Source organism: Hemicordylus capensis, chromosome 2, assembly GCF_027244095.1.
Source record: "Hemicordylus capensis ecotype Gifberg chromosome 2, rHemCap1.1.pri, whole genome shotgun sequence".
Taxonomy (NCBI): domain Eukaryota; kingdom Metazoa; phylum Chordata; class Lepidosauria; order Squamata; family Cordylidae; genus Hemicordylus; species Hemicordylus capensis.
The window spans coordinates 80,503,986-80,524,249 of NC_069658.1; the positions used below are offsets into that span (position 1 = coordinate 80,503,986).

At 41.6% G+C, this 20,264-nt stretch overlaps 1 protein-coding gene across 5 annotated transcripts in view; it reads left to right on the forward strand.

The window, feature by feature from the left end:
* PRR16 (proline rich 16) overlaps positions 1–20,264 on the forward strand; it is a 168,735-nt gene that overhangs the window by 100,406 nt on the left and 48,065 nt on the right. For all 5 annotated transcript variants that reach the window (XM_053288301.1, XM_053288305.1, XM_053288306.1 and 2 more), the window contains one exon: positions 3,243–4,147. In XM_053288301.1, the coding sequence (XP_053144276.1) occupies positions 3,243–4,007 (765 nt within the window). In that variant the 3' untranslated portion in view covers positions 4,008–4,147. The remainder of the gene's footprint in view (positions 1–3,242; positions 4,148–20,264) is intronic.

The following is a 20,264-nucleotide window of genomic DNA, read 5'->3' on the forward strand; positions in this document are numbered from 1 at the left end:
TTCCAAGTTAAATGGGAAGATAAGAGTGTAAAACAGGGCATACAGAAACCATGCAAAAACAACAGAACAAATATCTACTTATCCATAATAAAGTAACATTTTAAAAAGACATTTTAAAATTCAAGCCACCACCAGGAGCCAAGATTCAGGAAAGCAGTTCATCTCCTGCCTCCTGCCAGGTCCTGTAAATACTTTTAGGGGTGGGAGTAGTAGAGGCTGGAGCAACGCTGCAAAGGGCCACGCCAGTCTGGCTTTCTTTCTTTCAGCCTGCTTCGGCCCCAACCAGATGGCATTTTGATTCAGGTGAAAGTACGCCAAAGGCAAATAGGCCTCCAACCCTAGTATTTGTAGAAAATCTGCACAGCCATGCTGTTTAATAATTGTTCAAACAACTGCTCTGAGAAGTGTAAATGTAAATCCTTTTTCTGTGTATTAAGATAATATGAAAAATCTGAGAAATTAGAGAACCTTTTAAGGTTTTCTTTTCATTGTCTTCAAAACAACTGTAAACTAATGTTTTAATCTTTCCCTTTTAAAAGGAAAAAACACTCTTTTTTATCTTGGTAAAAAAATCTCTACAGAGATAGGAAACAGCAAAAGAATAATTATCAAAAAATGTTTCAATAAAAATGTTGCTGTTCTCAGATTTGCTTTGAGCATTTTGTTCTTTCATGTTTCTTCCCCCTCCCCCCTGCCCTGTCTGTTTAGCGAAAGGGTTTGGACAGAGTTTCCTTGAATTTTGAATGTATTGGTGGGGAAGAGCACAAATAAGCTGTAAATACATGAGACACAGAAAGCTATTCTGAGAACTAATATGGTGTTATGGCTAGTCTGTTTCGACTATGACCAAGGCGTCTCAGGTTCAAATGTGATCTCAGTCATGAAGCATACTGGTGTTCTTAGTTGGCTTAAGGCTGTAATAATAAAACTGAATTGAATAGAATACTGGTGTTCTTAGGCTAGCCACTCTCTTTTAGCCCATCTTAACTCCCATGATGGTTTCTGTGCTCTTCAGTATCATTGAGGATTAAAGCAGGTAGCCATGAGTTCCTTGAGGAAGGGTACAATAACACTCAGTTTTCATATTGCTATTTGAGATGTTGTAGGGTATGAAATGTGGGACAAAAGTCATGTACAGCCCAAATATATGTGTCTATCTTCCCACATTTCATACCCTACAACATTTCACATATCAATATGAACACTGAAAGCATATCCCGTGTTTCTTTGGTAAACTCAGCTTTGCTCTCTAGAGGGCTGAAGCTGCTCCCATACTTTAGGATATGTGAAACAAAGTCAGAAAGATAGTACCCTTGTCTGTTTCATAGAGAATACACTTTTGGAAGCTGTGCTATAATAAATTCATGCCTATGCATTATAAGTGAACCATCTGGAAATGAGCAGTTGCAGTCCTTGAACGCATCCAAACCAGAATGGCCTGGAAGGAAAAACAAGTTTAGAAGTGGCAGGTGGTGGTTGTGTTGCTCAAAATATTTGAGAAACAGATGCAATGTAAAATTTGGAATCTCATCATAAAAAATAGTGCATTGAAATTGGCCGGTTAATAGATCCCACCCCACCAGTGAAATAGCTCTGCTTTGGATTATTTCTGAAGTTGAGTAGTTTTAATAGGTTTAACTTTTAAGGCCCTTAATGAGCCGAGTAATTGAAGGAGCTCCTGCTCCTGTACCTACCTACCTAAGAGTTAAGGTCAGTTTCAGAGGCCCTTTCTGGAGTGTTCGTGCTTTTAGAGGTGAGGTGGGTGGTGGCCCTTTCAATGGTGGTGCCTGAACTTTGCAGCTCCCTCAGATAAATAAGCGTGTCACCTTCACTCTTGTCTTTTCAGTGCCAGGTAAACTCCATATTTTCATGGTAATTTTTAAATATTACTTAGCTCTGTTCATTCTCCCTTGCATTGTTCTAATCAGTTATAGCTTTAGTTCAGTTATAGCTGCTGTCTTCTATTATTATATGCCTTATGTTTTAATGTTTGTGATATTTTTAATGTTATTCTTCTAAGCCACCCTGCTATTCACTTGAATGAGACAGAATATTCATAACATTAAATAGATGTGTTTTAGGAAAACAAAATATAAAGAAGGGCTGACACAATGGGTAAGGCAATGTCAGCATTCCCAATCAGCTGGTACTACTGCGCAGGCACTACTGTACATGTGGAAACTATCCCTGATGGTGTTGTGCAAGAGTTCAGTTGCACAACTACTTAAAACAGTGTGCCTGAACTTGTGCAGGAGAACTTGGAAACATACAATGCCATGCCATGCCATGCCATGCCATACAATGGATATTTATATACCTCTTGAACTTAAAGAATGTAAGTTCCACTGCGCAAGTGTGAGCACACTGTTTTAAGTTTTAAGTGTGCTCCTGTATAACATGGTTGTGGCTGGCTTCCATGTGCACAGCAGTTCCAACCAATCAGGAAACCCTGGCATTGCCTTGCACATCATGTTGGCCACTGATTTCTAGTTGATATAAATGGATGACTGTTATGTACTAATTAGGTTTAAAAGTGTATTACACTTCATTGTCCAATTCAGAAGAGCACATGTATATTTTCATGACTTTTTCATCTCATCTCCATAATATTTTTGTATTATATGTTTTGTTCACTGTCAGCTCATAAACAGTTTGTGGCAAGCCTGTATTTAGTTTAAGCTAAGAATAAATAATTGAACTTTACCTTTTACTGTATATGTAAGCTTAGGAATATAAATTCAGAAATTCGTTTCTGAGAATGTTAAGATGCTGTTTCATTGTAGTTTAGGTGAGATAAGTATAAAAGTAAAGGTTAAGTGTGCCTTCGAGTCGATTTTGACTCCTGGTGCACACAGAGCCCTGTGGTTTTCTTTGGTAGAATACAGGAGGTGTTTATCATTGCCTCCTCCCATGCAGTATGAGATGATGCCTTTCAGCATCTTCCTATATCGCTTCTGCCCGATATAGGTGTTACCCATAGTCTGGGAAACATACCAGTGGGGATTCGAATGAGCAGCCTTCTGCTTGTTAGTCAAGCATTTCCCTGCTCTGCCACTTAGGGTGGCGAGATAAGTATACATAGAATTATTTCAGCATGAAACAGAATTTATTTTATGAAAAAAGAAAAAAGTTTATTGTGGAAAATGTTTGTTAGCAAAGGCAAAACAGATTTTGAATGGACTCTCCTTCTTTCTTTTATTCTCATCAATCCTTATTACAATCTGCATTTGGTTTTCATGCAGGTGGTTGACCAGATTGATACCCTGACATCTGACCTCCAGCTGGAAGATGAGATGACTGACAGTTCTAAAACGGACACTTTGAACAGCAGTTCAAGTAGCACAACGGCGTCCAGTTTGGAAAAAGCCAAAGTGCGAGCAAATGCGCCACTCATTAAGCCCCCATCCCATCCATCTGCCATTCTCACAGTGCTAAGGAAGCCTAATCCACCACCACCACCTCCACGGTTGACTCCTGTGAAGTGTGAAGACCCTCACAGGCCAGTTACTCCTGCCAATCCTGTAAAGACTAATGGGACTCTACTGCGAAATGGAGGTTTACCGGGAGGACCAAATAAAATTCCAAATGGAGATATATGTTGTATACCTAATAGCAACTTGGACAAAGTTCCAATGCAACCTCTGATGCACAGATCTGAAAGAGACAGGTATCCACAGCCTGGAACACGAGAACGGGTACGATTTAATGAAAAGGTGCAGTACCATGGCTATTGTGCCGACTGTGATGTTCGGTATAATATTAAAAACAGGGAGGTTCACTTGCACAGTGAAGCAGCCCACATGCTGGGAAAGCTTCCTCACCAATGTCCTCCCTTACCACCACCACCACCACCTCCCCCACTTCCTCCTTTTCCACTAGAAAATGGAGGAGTGGGAATAAGCCCCAGTAGTAGCTTTCCTCCTCTCAGACCTGCAACTGTGCCTCCACAAACTGCACCAAAACCCCAGAAGACCATCTTGAGGAAATCAACCACTACAACAGTGTGATGTATCCCACTTGGAAAACTTTTTTGTTTTTTTCCTATGTATAAACACACAAAAAAGGTAATGAGCACTTTCTACTCAAGCAATAAAAAAGCCCAAATATATTACACCTTTCTTCTATGAAGTGGCATTCAAATCATATGGTAAGTACAAAGAAAACTGTTGAATGATGTTTGATGCACAAGCAAACAATTTTCTTGTTGAAAACTGGTGTGATAATTGTGGTGCAGGTTATCCCTGATATCAGTGACTAGGCAGAACACCTTTCAGTATGATTTAAGTGATGTTAAAATTCATCTCAGAAGCCTTATGAGTACAAGTCACATTAATTGGTGAATTTTAATCTTGTATAGATAATGGGAATAATTTGTATTCTAGGAGTGTACACGAATCAGATTTGTCCATTATGTCCCACCATCCAATGGGTTTTGATTCCCCATTGTTCCCTAGAAGAACATAGCATATGGGAGAAACATAGCACACAGCACCCACAAGCTGTCCCTTCGAACAGAACACACATTTCAGATTTACATTCAGAAGTAGATTGCCAAAAATGATTCAAAATGACCCATAATCTACTGCCAGCCACTGTGCCGGCACTTCTGTAACATCTTAGGCACAATTTGCTCTCTCACGCAATTATGACTCTGTTCTTACTTGAGACAGCTGCCACAGCACAGCAGCACCCTTAGTAGCCAGAATTTGAAAGCAAGCAAATACAGCAACATCTTCAGCCACATTTTGATTGAGTGAATATACCTTGCAGAGCAGAATGCAGATTGCAGAGCAGACCAGAGCAGTGAGTGAAGCAATTAGTCTCAAAGTCAAGTTCATACATGGAGCTCAACAACAGCAATCACCAATAAATATTACACAGACACTGCCACTGTCTGGACCATTTCTTGCCACAACACCTTTTCACAAACAGATCACTCCAGGAAGGCAGGCAGGCACCCAAGTTCTGCTTTTGTCAATCTGAGATCCTGCAAACCAGATACTTCAAGCAAAATTCAAACCTACCTACCTGCTCTACCATAGTATCCGATTGGTGCTGGGCCTCCAGGCACCAGTCCATCATCCCTGGCCTGACGGCGGGATGGGTGGGTTTGTGTGTGTCTGAGTGTTTCAATAGCAATAAGGGGCAGACTGTGACATATCAGGTATTGGGCCAGGATGAGCTGCCAGTGGTGGTGGTTGCTGTCAGTGAGTGGGGGTGACCATGAGTCACTCACCCTCCTCCACCGCAAGTTCAGGATAGGCCAGGAGAGGGAAGTTGGCATTCAGGAAGACCTGTTGCTCAACCAGCTCAGCATCTAGCCATGAGTGATGAGGTGTCACCCTGTCCGCAGCCATAGAGAACAACCTCTTGCTCTGGGTATGGTGGCAACAAAAGACGCAGATCAGTCTTAGCAACAAAGGATGGCTTGAGTGTCAAGACAACCTTAGATATGAGCTTTCAGTCCTGGTTGGACAGGTTGCACACATTCAAGCCACACCACTGTGCCAGCCTGTGGATGGCCGCTTCATTCTTGCAGGCACTGGAGCAAGAGAAAGGTGGAGTTCCACCTGGTAGGAACGTTTCAGGCAGGTCCGGATCAAGCTGCCTCTCTTTAAGTATTCATCTTGTTTTTTCACTCTGGTGGAAATGGCTGGCTATTTTGTGGCACTTCTCCACAAGAGCGGCCATGGAGCAGCAGGGCTTGTGTGTGGGAGCCCTCTAATGTGCCTGGCCTTCACCTCCTTGAGACCAGGTGCATCCTACACAACCAGGTTCAAAGCGTGTGCAACGCAGCAGATGTGCACAAATTGACTCTGCTTGGCAGCCCTGGCTATGTGAGCTGCATTGTCAGTGACCATGAAGCCTTGCTGGAGGCCTGGCTCCCCAGAAAGCCAGGCATCTACTTGTTGGTCCATGACCCTGATCTGTGGTGTGATCTGTGTCCATAGCCTCCACATGAAACCCCAATGGGGCTTCACTTCATGGAAAATGATGTCCGCACCAGCACTGCAGATGAGATCCCCTCTCTCTCCTGCCCCCACCAGTGTGCAGTTAGGTACAGGAAAGCAGTATGCTGTCTGCTGCAGCTGGCCCACAGATCAGCAGTGAAATGCACACTGGTGTTTCAGGCCCTGCTGCACACAGCCTCCCTGCAGGCCCGATACAGGGAGGGCACCATCCACCTGCTGAAGGTGGTGCATGAGGAGATCTTATAGTTGGGGACAAGCTGCTGGAACGGCCGGCAGAAGCAGGCATTCTTCACCATCTGAAATGGTTGATCGTCCCAAGCTGGTGTTGGTGAGCGTGCACACAGCCGAAAAGCAGGGGTGGCAGGGATGACTTGGGGAGTAGGCCTCTGTCATTGACCCCCACCGTATCCATAATCACCCCTCTATCTCCCTGCCACTCTACTCCTAGATCTTCCTCACACCCTCCCAGACATGTTTGAGGTTTTTAGTTCGAGCCCCAACTCTAATGGGGATGGGGGAGAAATTTGGTATCTAAAAAATGTGTGTGGAGTAGGGGGTGGTGGTCTATATTCATGTTGTGTGTGCCACACACACAGTGCTAGCACTGTAGTGCACACATAGCAATAGCAGTAGCACTTACATTTATATACCGCTTTATAGCCGGAGCTCTCTAAGCAGTTTACAATGATTTTTTAGCATATTGCCCCCCAACATTCTGGGTACTCATTTTACCGACCTCGGAAGGATGGAAGGCTGAGTCAACCTTGAGCCCCTGGTCAGGATCGAACTTGTAACCTTATGGTTACAGGGCGGCAGTTTTACCACTGCGCCACCAGGGCCACATACAGCAGCTTTAAAAATAAAATAAAATTAATCCCCCCCCAAAAAGAGCAGGCTTTATTTGAGGGAGGAGAGGCTGTTTTGAGGGGCAAAAGAGCAACAATGCCAATGGGATGAGTCTAAGGGGTGAGGAAGAGGATTTGTCAGTGGCCTGTTTAAGTTACCCTTCCTCCTGACAGCTCTAGTACCAATCTAGGATTAGCTCCCCCAAAGTAAGCCCAATTTAAAATACATTTTAAACTAACCAGTGTGTGTGCATGAGTTTGTGTGTGAGTGTGTATAAAAAAAAGGGGGCTTACATGTCTGAAGTCTTCGTCTTTTGGCATCTTCAGCCAGAGTCTGATTGGGAACTGCAGGCAATCAAGCCAAGTAGCACACAATGGCACTCAACAGCCGGGGTAGTGGTGTAGCTGAGCACCACAGGGTAGGCACCCACCCACCCTAAAGAATGAGAAAATTAAAAGCGGGGGAGGAGAAGCAGCCAGCAGATGCGGGGGAACCAAAGCACCTAGTTAAGTCACTAGTTGCTGATACTATGTAAAATAAATAGCAGTTGTTCCTGCAAAAGGGTGGGGGGGGGACATGGGAGAGACAGATAGGCACAGGACACAGGTTCTGAGGCTGTTCTGACGATCAGCTAAAACTGGGCTAAGAAAGCTCAACCCGGTCTTGGCTGATCATCAGAACTGTCTCCAGAGCCCACTTTTAAAATGAGGTTATGGGAGCAAGCATTTCCTTATCCCCATTTTTTGATCATCTGCCAACCCTGCTTGCAGCCTGGGCTGGGAGACTGCGGGGTTCCCAGCTGGCATCGAGGGAATCTTTATAATGCACTGCACACTCATGCTTTACATTATGGGAGTTCCGGGGGTCTCCCAGCCCCCAAACTCCCTGCTGCCAGCAGCAGCTAGCAATCATGGGTGGGCGATCTGCCCGGCCAACAAAGTGACAGAGATAATCTGTGAGCGAATTAAGCTTTGTGAGGCTTCCTCCCCTGCCCCTTCAAACCCTTTCTCACGAACCATAAGAAAGGGCTCTCTGTCTCTCTCGCAGTCCACAAGAAGACCTGCAGTGCCTGCTGGTAGGTAGCAGGCCAGGTGCCTGCCACCCTCAGCTGTTCAGAGAGTCAGTGATTCAGCAGCCAGTCAGTGATTTCAGCAAAAAGAAAAAAGAAAAAATTCTCTCAGAGCAGAGGATGTCAGCTAGACAGGCAGCAGGAGCAGTCTGAAGAATCCACTCCAGGCAGTCTGAAGAATCCACTGCAACAGGGCAGGCAGCAATCAGCAGTTCAGTTCAAGGCTGAAAGGTCAATGCCAAATGTATGCCCTTAGTTGGCATGGGCGACTGTATCTATAGTTGGCATGGGCAGCTATATAGTTGGCATGGGTGACTGTATCCCCATTGGCTTGAGGCAGAAGGAGAGAGTTTCAAAATGTATCTATTTTGAAACTCCCTCCTTCTGCCTCAAGCCAATGGGGATGCAGTCACCCATGCCAACTATAGATTTCAATGATAACAAGCCAAACAAGAAGCAAGGAGATCTCCAGCCAATCATTATTTAGAGTCAGAAAACCAACCAAAAGGGCAAATAAAATGGCTGCTTGAATAACTGAATTAATGTGATTCAAATCAGTGTTGATTCAATTTGACCCCTAGAATCACCTTTGGGCCCAATGGTGATTTGATTTGAGGTTGAATTGATTGAATCAACCTGATTCAAACTGAATAGATTTGCCAACAAATCCATTTGCACATCCCTATTGTATTCCCGGATACATTTTATAGTATGTGATACTTTCAAGATGTATGTTATAGGAACAGAATATATGATAATGCAGAATAAGATCTTGCATAGAAATTTGCATAGAAACTGCAAGAATCTTTGTAGGGAACTAAAACAGAACAGATTTTAAGGGACTATATAGTGGGAGCAAAGGCATTTTGTATAGTACTATAATGCTATAATTTGTTTTTCTAAAAAAAAAAGTGTGCTATTTGAAATGTTGTTCTTGAGCATTTTTAAGCACCCCAAAATAAAAATTAAAGTCTAACTACACTATTACCATAGAAAGATAAAATATATAATTTTGTCAGCTTCCATTGTCCCTATAAAAATAGAGCAGATGCTATGTATTGGTAATAACAGGTCATATGTCATTCTATTTCAGCGGTTGTCTCAGTTACTGGCAAGAAGCCCAATGTTTAAAAAATGTGCAGAGTCAATAAGGAACACGGGATTGATTGATTGATTGATCAATCAATCAGCCAATCAATCAATCATTTCTGTAATAATTGATGTCAAGTCCAGTTACAATTTTAATTTAAATAATCTATTCAGAATGATTTATACAATTTTGAGTGATTTATATGTATATTTATGTATGCATACGTATGTGTTATATAATTTATGTGTGTGTGTGTGTGTATCTAGATATCTATAAACGAACAACATTCAGAGCAATGAACTATTGGCAGAGTGAGCAAATTAGTTCACTTAGTTGCATTTTAAAAATGGGGATTTGCAGAATTGTGCTATAGTGCTCTTGCACAAATGTCCAAATTAAAACAAATGAGGCATGCTGCTGTTGTGCAACTATAGGCGTACAGTACTGCACCACCATTTGGAGCACAAGCACCAGACAGTGCAACTAGCTAGGCAATAGTTCTGTGCTAACACAATGTCCTTCCACAGGCAGTTCATTATTCAGTATACACATAGTCACACAGTTTATTTTATCTATCTATCTATCTATCTATCTATCTATCTATAGAGAGAGAGAGTTATACACAATTTTAGCTTCATTATGGTTCACACCATCAAAGGCTTTACTTGAAAATTAATTGTATGGACATAGCATTTCTTTAATATTAGAAAATAAGAGAAGTACATGAAATTTAATTGGCTTAGATCTAAACCTCCATGAATCATATTCAGTTCATGGAACACAACTATCCTCACTCCTGCTTCTGCTGCAGGACCTTGAAAAGCAATACTGAAGGATCAAAAAACCCCTGGAATGGTGTGGGATTCAGCATGGTGAAGGGGCTTAAATCTTAAACCAAAACAGTTATGTTTGTCAGAGAGGGGCCAAGTTATTCAGCTCTACCCCACTTGCCATTATAATTCCATTTATACTCTATAGCCAGCATCCACATTAGCATTACATAAGGTTAATAGTGCTGAATTCCAGACTAATGTTGCAGTGTCATGTGAATGAGATAGGAATGGTTTTGACTATCTTCTCTTCCCTTTGAAGTCCACTGTGCACATGAAAAATAGGACTCTGAGGGTTGTGTGTCCCTGGAGGACATATTGTTGTGACACAAAAGAGGTTCAGATGGAAGGAAAGATTGGCAAAACCTGGCCATTCCCCCAGTTACAAGAGTGCATAGCTGTGGTCTGGAACTCACCCATGCAGTCCTAGTCATGATATCAGCACATGAGATCCTGATTCTAAAGAGCTGGAGACTATCTAGTTCAATTCCCTGCTCGAAGGGGGAAGCCCAAAACTCCAGGAGCTCTAGTTCTGTTTGAGAACTCCTGTGAGGCTCTTCTCACAATACGAGCTGCCTGGGGTAACCCAGGCAGTTTGTGTCATCTGGATAACGGGGAGACCTCCACTCCTGGCTACTGCAGCCAAGGCTAGCCCTGTTCTTTTACCCTACATTTTACAAGCAGGCAATCACCATTGGGTAGAAGGCTTCTCCCCCTGGCTTCCCACTGTTTGGGGTAGTGAGCGGGGTGGGGTGGGGGTGAGGAGTGGCCACGTCGAATGCAGTGGCTGCTCTAATGAGAGCAGGTGCTGAGCTGCTGACAGGATCATTGTGGCATTCGGGAGCTCTTCCTCCTCCTGATCCTAGCATTGGCTTTTGCCGTGCCACTGCCCATGTGGGCACAGGTGCAGCAGAGGCAAATACAGCTGCCACTCATCTGCTGGGGAAAACAGGTGAGCTTCCAGCCCTTCCGAGTGGCAGCGTGAGGTTGTTTAAATGACCTCAGTAAATCAGCAATTACTTCCCCAGTAATTGCCAATTTGATCAGATTTGCAATTTGATTAAAGGCATATGACTATATGAATGAGCTTGAAATGCACACAAAAAATGCTTGGATGTCCTGGAGCTGTTACCAGAATGATGATCTGCTGCTCTGTTATTGAGAGTAAATGTCTGAGAGACATTTTGGACACTTAAGATGTTTGTAGTACTGCATGATGTTGCAGTGCTGTACACTGTTGCTGAATCACTTGTGAACAATCTTCTATTGACACTCTGAAGGCTATTCAAGGCATCATGCAACATGTTTTGAAATGTGTCAGCATCTTCCATTGTCACATTTAAAGCATACATTTTGCATTTAATATTCAAACTAAACTAAAGGCATGATTAGTCACACTTACACACTTTTTATGGTCCATTGATTTCCAGAGTGATAATTAATCTCTTGCATACATCTTTCATGGCCTTGAATGTTTTAAGTTTGACTGCATCCAGTCAAGAATTAGTAATATATCTGCTTTACTTCCAAAATGGACATCATTTCTGTAATATTAACTTACAGTTAAATACAAAATTGAAGAACATGTTATTTTCAGTATAGAATATCTAAAATGAATGGAATAATTAGTGCTGTGACACTTTCAAAAAATATACAGAAGGGTGGAAATCTACATTAAATATTTAATTTGAAACTAAAAAAATGCTGGCTGATATCCAAGAGGAGATTGACTAAAATTGCCCCTACCCCAGAGGACACACAGCATCACTGCATGAGTGCTTCATTAGTCTGGATCTCTGCCACTATTTCTAAATATGGAGCTATGTATGGACTGTGAACTGCACTCATTCTATATTGGAGTCTTCAATTTTAAGAACCAATTAGAACCAAAAATTTGAAGTTACATAATTTAATATAGAGGCCACAGTGTCACAGTCATGTAAGTGCACAGTGGTGTAGTTCATAAAAATTGCAATACACTTTAATCGTAGTGTATATTAGATAGTGATGAAATCTTTATTTTGAATCAGTTCAGTTTTTCTGAGCTTCCTTAGCAAGGGTTTGGAAACAGCTCATATGTTTTCTTTTTGTCTCATGCTATAAGGCTACAACAGCATGAATATTACTGCATTGCCCCAAATCTGTTTAGGATTTGTAGTTTTGTTGAGTACCACATATATGATTTTGTTTGCAGAAAACACTTCATTTGTTCATGCAGTTCAGTATTGTTTTGCAAAGGAAATGCCTGTTTTTAAAGGTCACATCTTATCACAACAATCAATGTGAGTTTCATTGTCAGGAAGGGATTAACATTACAAAATCCTTTGGGCATGTGCTTACAAGCAGCTGGTTTGGGGCACTTGGTTGTCTGAATGCTGATTTTATACACACTCTGGCTGGATTCAGACAAAATATGAAACTGGAAGTCCAGTCACCTCCAGCTTCACTACCCAAACATCTGAACCTGGAGAACTGAAATTAGGAGGGAAAATGGACCCATAGTTTGCCTCCCCTAACTCAAACTGTTACCGTCGGTTTCTAGTGAGTTATGCCACCAGCAACTGCATTTCAGCAGTGCCTTCATTACGTGTGATCTGTGGATTGGAGGTTGCCTTTCCTTTGCCATTCCTCAAACTGGAGTTGAGGGAGGAAGCTTGCCCCTCACTCTGGCTCCTATTGACTGTGCAGGCTGTCCTGAAAAGAAGGAAGCCCATGCAGCCAGCTCCCCCACCTCTCTGCAGTCTCGCTGCAGTAAGACTGCTGTAGGTCTGAACTCAAATCAGAGATTGGGGTGAAGGGGACACGTGGAACTGTGGGTCTACTGGACCTGCAGTTCCATATGTTATCAGAATCTGCCCCCGCCTCATTTCACTTTTTGAAGTGAAGAAAGATGAACCACTAGAACCAGATAGATTAAATCTGTAGTTTGAAACAGATTGGCGTAGATCTTGGATTAAAAGCTATTAAAGAAGAAGATTCTGTCTGGATTTCCAAGAAATTAATATGCCTTGCCATATCAAAAGCAGTTTCTGTGTGCTGTAAAACTAGAATAAACATTGCTTACATTTCTTTAACTTTCTGCTCACATTTATTTATTTATTTATTTGAAATATTTATAGCCCACTCCTCCAGTACACTACTGCTCAGGGTGGCTCATAACATCAATAAAAAGATACAATGTAAATAAGATTAATAGAATTAACCAAATTTAAGTTAAACAAGTTAAAACCAGGATAACACCACATTTAATGTTACATTCTTTAAATGTAAAAGTTAAGTTAAAATGTAACATTTTACATTTATATTTTAAATGTAAAACTTCCCTGTTAAACAAGGTTAAGGAAGTGAGTGCTCCCTTAACCTAATTTTTTTAATTGTGTGTCAGCTGGCACACTCAGGGGGGAGGAGGCATCCCAGTAATGCACTGTGCACTCATGCAGTGCATTATTGGCACTCTGTGGGGCAGGTGATGCACAGCGGCACATCCTGACAACCTGCCCCTAGGAGCTGCAGTGAGTGCCACTGCTCATTTGGACTGGTGATCCTCCTGCCCAGGAACTAAGAAGCAATCGTCTGTGAGGAAGGTACATTAAACCCTCCTTCCCTGCAGACCGCCCCTGAGCTCTTCTCACAGATTAGATAGGAGGTAATAGTTCTGTAGTATTTTGTCATGCAGAAAGAGGGTAGGGTTGTGCATCAAAGGTGTGAAGTTGCTAACTCGGCAAAGGGGCATCTTTTTTAAAGTGGTGATTCTCCTTATGTTATTTATTTATTTATCAATCTTTTTTTATACTGAAAGACTGCAAGCACTCCAAATTTAAATGATTTTGGGGGGCTTGTTTTCTATTCTTGTTCCTAGTAGTCACTGTAAAGCTAACTATATTCTGCACATATTAAAGTCATGCACACAACCTTCAGCTGCTGCTATCATGGGCTGCATGGAAGGCAGGAGCTTGCCTGCCTTTGTTACTGTCCAGGCCTGATTTATATACTAAATATGCTCATTAGCTAGCATACAAAATAAGGCCTGTCCCATAGTGTCACCAAGTTACCAAGTTCTTTTATATAGTGACCATGTAGGATCTGGGCGCAAGGAAGAAAGGAGATCAAACCACTCCTAAAAGGATTCAATGGGCTTTATTGAATATAAAAGAATAACAACATCAATTCTAGCTGAGCAGAAAGCAGAACACTTTATCAATATTACTAACAGTATTTAAACAGAACATCCTAGCCAGCACCAATGTACAACCCATGTTCCTAACTAACATATTTGTGTGTATTAAATCTTCCTAAAGCCTAATATAATTCAGATATAGACAGAAAAAGGGGGGGTAAGGAAGGCTGAGGACTGGCATGGTTTGGGGGAGATCAGGAATTAGTAGAGGGATGAGGATAAGGGAGCAGAAGAAGGGGAAGGAAGGAAGGGATTCAACGCTTGTAAGGGCAGCATATTACCAGGATCAGAGACTTGAGAGTGGTGGATCTCTTCAGCTGAAGGAGCAAGGCCTTTGGTTGGAGACAGGAGCTTTGGATCAAGCATGCAGTTTGCTCAGAGCACGGCTGAGTCAGAGCACCATGGCTGGGGAAGTCTTGACTTCTCACTGCGCAGTAGAAGTCACAGACAGCTCCTGTCCATGGACAGAGTTCCTGCTTGTGGCCCCGCGGCTTAGCAGCAAACTCTGGGATTGCTTGTGAGCAAATCTTGCATGTAGGCACAAGATGCCTGTAGGCACAAGATGCCCACTCTCTGTCCAGTAGCCTCATTCTTTATAGTTGTATTTTCCTTTGATCTGTTCAAATCTCATCTTTTCCTGGGTCCCAAAAGGTGACAATTTGCTGTTACCTTCTGGATAATGTCCTTTTAATTATTCAGGCAGTCCAGGGAGATCTTAATCCCATCTTCTGTTAGCTGCTATCTTGAGGGGGGGGACATTGCCCAAAGCAAATCTGCATCTCTGAGTTGCAAATGGGCCCCCAGATTTGCTAGCCTGGTCCCAAAAGGTGTTAAAAGTCAGGAGTTAGTGAGAGAATTAGTTCTATTTGTGTGAGACAGCAATTACATTATTTCTTGTGTACCTCTATCTAGTGTGTAATTATAACAAGAGACTATTTAAAGTAACATAAAAAGGGGTACATGTGTGAGACGAGTTAATCAATACATTTGACTAAGGCAGAAGCATCCTGTCAGTGAGGTAAGGGGATTACTGGATAGCAGGTTAATTTCAGCAGTGTGAGACTGGTAATTAAGCCTGACCCATTGTGTCTCAGTGAGTTTCACAAACACTGATAAACAATGCTAGATTACCCCCGCCTTTACAAATACCCAGGCAGATCTGGGTTTCAATTCACCCTGAGTCAGGCAATAATTCATTCCTTAATATAAAATGAAATCAGACACAGGCCTCAATTCCACATACTTCTGAGTTGGTACCTTTAAGTCTAAGGTTGGGGTAAGTCTAAGGTTGGCGTACACCTTCCCTGGCAGATGCTCAGTAGCCATTCATGCCTTCACTGTGCCACGTGCCCACCCAGGCAACGGTGAGGTGAAGGCAAGATCTGGAAGCAGGAGGCCTTCTCCAGGGTGCCCCACATGATGAGTGTGGTGGCTGCTCACCAGCGTTCCCTCTAATAGGGTTTCCCAGATGATGTTGACTATAACTCCCAGAATTCCCAGTTGCAATGGCTTTTGCTTGGGGATTCTGTAGTCAACAACATCTGGAAATCGCTGTTAGAGGGAACTCTGTTGCTCACATTAGAGCAGCCACCATGCTTGGTGCAGCCAATGCTTCTCCCTGGCTTGCTCCTGAAAGTGGCAGCTGGCTGGGGGGAAGCTGTTGAACCCGGCAGTGATCGTACACATGATCGCCTGCCTAGGTTAAGCTAACCACAGGTTTGCTTAACCTCAGCTAAATGCTGGGTTCAAAAGTGGGGCTAAGCGCAGGGCAGCACCAGGATTGGGCTCCATCCCAGCACTTCACACATGCAACCTAGCCCAGGCAGGGCTGCCTTAACCTGGCCTAGGCTGCGTATGTGAATATTTATGTATTTATTTATCATATTTTTATACCATCTGATATGTACTTCTCCAGACGGTGTACAAAATTTAAAATACACAACATACACAAGACACAATTAAAAGTATAAAACAGTTATTTTAAAAAAATAAACTTAATTAACAGGAGAGTCTTGAGGGTCTTCCTGAAAACTAACAGAGAAGGAGCTGCTCATATTTCAGCGGGGAGCATATTTCAAAGCCCTGGGGCAGCAACAGAGAAAGGCTGTTCCTGAGTCACCCCCAAACGAGCCGGTGGCAACTGTAACCGGAGCTTCAGTGTCTACCAATTTGTAGAACAGAGCATTTCTGCCCCACTTACTGTTGCATGCCCTACCCCTACCCCACTCCAGAAGCACCACTGCTGAGTATGCAGCATTCTCTAGGACAGTCTATGCTGCTGTATCAGTGTCTCCAGCTAGGGGTGGCAGGTGATGGACTGGTGAGCAGAACAGGAGCATTTGAGCATTTCCAGAAGCACCAGTGCTTCTCCTGTTTTATCCAGAATATCATCCAGTGGCTACAGTAATACTTGTATGAAATGCCTCTTGCCTTTTGGCAGGATATGGGTCAACTAAAAATTTTCCACGGATAGGGTTTTTTTCAAGTACAATTTGAGGGGTTTGCATTTTCAATCCCTTCTTTCTGAAAAATCATATTCCTACTTTTTATTACACGCCATTATTCACGGCAATCAAAAGATACCTGGTGGTCCATATTCCTTCCTACATGAACTCAGTGAAACAAGAATGCAATCAGTGCCTTCAGAATTTTGAGCCATTGAGAACTGCAGTTAGAACTTTCACTTCTGTCTAGGAAGCTGCAAGAATAATCTCTGGCTATCTTAATGCAGACATGGGATTTCTTCAAAGAGCTACTCTAATGCACAGATGGTCTGAAAAATGTCCATAAATGAGTTGCTGACACCTTGACATTTTGCACACTATATTTAAATGAATTTCTGATTATTTCCAGTCATTGCAAAAAGAGATGGTGAGTCTTTTTCCACTCCTCAGGAAGGAAATGTCTAATTATTGAGTGCCTGATTAAAAGTCCTTCTATTCTTGTGAATTTTAAAAAACCCAATCCAGAAAAATGATACAAATGTCAGAATTAGCTATGTCATGAGCTGTTCTTCTTTAAAAAATCCAAAGAGGTTTGCTGAGAAAGGTGAATACCAAAAGATAATGGGAGAGTAACTCTTTAAAAAAAATCTCTGCATTTCCCCCTCTTTTCCTTTTCATAAGGTAGGCATAGAAATACTCAGTCATCTGGTTGTCTACATCATTGGCTGGTGCTTGTGATACTAACATACTCACAAGCCAAGTAGTATCAATAGCAATGTCTAGCTATTGGGAAGCCACATGATTGACACCCAGCCTGGTCACTGGAATTCTCTGTCGCCCTAATGCTATGCTTTCCCCACTCCCGTTCCTCCTGCCATTTATGCTTCTGCAAATTGCATTTATTCTTGTTTTCTCTCTTTTCCTTATTATGCATCAGGCTAATTTTTCAGTCTCATTCTGCCGTTCTACATACTGGGACAAGGACTTACTTGCTTCCAAGAGAATTATCACAAGAAAAGATTAGTTTGGATGTTGAAAGAGAAAGGAGAGGGAAAGTGAAATATTGGCTGAGATATCTCTGGTTGATCAGTGCTTATGATTAAAAGTATTGGCTAGATTATTTGTGCATGGGCATATGAGAGAGAGAGGTAGGTAGGTACTGTATTTCCCTGAATCCAAGACTAGGTTTTCCCCCCAAGTTTTTTGATATTAGAAATAGGGAGACCATATTAATTTCAGAGTCCTTTTCCTTTCAAGTAAATGTGGTATAACCTATATTTTACCTCTATTTTTAAGGGGGTTGTCTTAAATTCATAGCTGTCTGTGATTTGGGTAAATACGGTATCTCTCTTTCAGACCTGGGCAGATAATTACTGTATACTTTTCCCCACTCCCATCTTGATCCATGTTTAATTGCTACTTTAATTTCTGTTTTTCATATTTCAGCTTTGCTTTTTCATTATTGCTTTTAGTTGGAATGTGTAACATAGCCCAAGTGTTAGAAACATAGGTTTGTCAGGCAGCATTTTACTTCATTTCTATTCCAGCTGGTCCCTGGTCTTTTGGGTGACCTGAATTTACTACTATGACAGCCATGGTTTTGCAAGATAGAATTAGTAGTTCATGTATGGTCAGTCAGCTCTGCAGTCCACTGCTCAAATGAAATAGAGACACAGCATCTCTGTTTTCCTCCTTAGCATGAATGCTGACTCTATCTAGCATCTCCTGTTAGAAAGTAACTAGCTCAGCCTGCATATTTTAAGTACCAAAGTTCCATCAGATGTGAGTAATTTTCCCATCACTGCCAGCAGCGCTGAATTTGAGCCAAATAGTCAGGGACAGAATCTGCTTGGTTGTACAAAATGGTATAGTTGGCAGACCATACAGAATATTCCTCACACCCTGCTGTGTCTTTCAAATAAGGAAGGCAGAATGCTAGAATGTGTAGATTATTCTTCCATTGCTCCTTTTGGCCTTGGATTGCCATACATTTACAAGGTTCTGTTTTGTTACTCTACAGATGGTTTCTTTTAAGAATTCCTTATGAACATTAATCATATGAGTTAGCAGATTAATAAGTAATAATATTAATTGAGTAATAAGAATTACTCAGTACAGTATGCCAGACAGGCGTATATGCATATACAGTGTTTTGGCCAATCTGTTTTATAGCAAATGTGTTAGCGTAAAGGTTTAAAAGCTGCCTTTTGCTCTTCAGGCAGCAGGAAATGAGGAGGTGATCTTAACTAGCTGCTTACTTTTTGTCTGCATATAACCATTAGATACTCGCAACATTTTCATTACTGCAAATGTCTTGAGGCAGCATACATTGTTGATGGCAAATTCTTACTGAGCTGCACTGCTGTGGATATAAAAGCTGCCATGTGGACCTATTTATTAGAGCATAGGATTGCTTGCTGCATTCACGTACACCTTATTTCCCCAGAGAATAGAAACAGGTTGTTGCACTAATAAATAAAGGAGGGATAATTGTATAGTAACAGAACAGAAGGTATAGTTGTGCCTGGGAATATTGCTGACATTTTATGTGTGGCTTTTGTAGTCAACAGCAAAAGAATAGGATTGAGTGTTCAGCTTTGTGGAAGTAAACATTAAGGTAAATGGTTTAACATTTAGACATCACTTGGAAATGATGTCACTTCACCATGTAGTGTGTGTGAAATTGGATTGGGTGATGCATCACACCAGACTGTGTTCATAGAAGCAAAAGTGATGTGGCTAGAGGCACTGCATTAAAAAGGGGGAACGTCAGGATGTAAGAGAGAACATCTACTTTAGGCATGATTAGTATTACAGTTTTTGTGATGAGCACTGAGGTGCAAAAGTGAGAAACTGCCTACAAGCCAGTTGTTGTTTTTATTTTTAAAGGGCCAATGTTTAAACAGAATCTATTAAGTCATTTCTAAGAACTAAATTTCTGAGTGTTCATAATCCACAAAGATGAATGCTCATAAATACACCGTGTGTCATTGGTTAATATATGATCAAAATTAAATTTTCGTTGCTCCCTCAACTTTTCTGTAGTTTTTCATTGACCAATATCATAACCAATAAGTAGCTACCTGAAGCAATAAAGTGACCAGTAGGAAAGGAAAGCTAGCACTGGTTTGACTCAGTATGAACTGTCTTATGAGAGCATAATGCAAAATTTGCCTCAAGGTACAAGAACAAATTATATCCTCACCTGTCAGCACAACTAAATAAATATTTCATTGTAAATATCTGCCATGATTTCAACAATGTAAAACCACGAATAAGTTGTTTAGACACAGTTAGTAATATAATGCCTATGCAGATACTATAATAATGCCAAGAAGGGAAGTTTTACATTGATAAAAATGGATTATCATTTTCACAAATAGATATAACTGATTTCTTCTAATTTGGTTTAAGTTACAAGGAATAAATTCCTGTCTTTGGAACAATGTATCCTGAACATTAGAGAACAAAAAACTGGTGCCTAATGAATAGGCTAGCTAATCACATTTTCTGACTGAAAGACAGTTTTACATCTCCCAAAGGCAAATCAATTGTAATTTTTCCTTTTGTTTTATTCCGTTGTGATATTGAAAGAAGGCTGAATGTCTGTATGCATTTAATTCCTTAGAATTTCTTCTCCGCATCTAGGGTGCATTAGGATTGCGATTATTAGCAGGTCAGATATGCTCTCTATATACACCTCTTCTTCCTCACCACCCCCAGGTGCAGTATCTAGTAAGGATGTGCAAAATGTTTCCAGCTTGAAATGGGCCATTTAGAGTGTTTCAAGCTCAAAACAGAACACCCTTAAAATAAAGAGCCTGTTTCAATCTTGA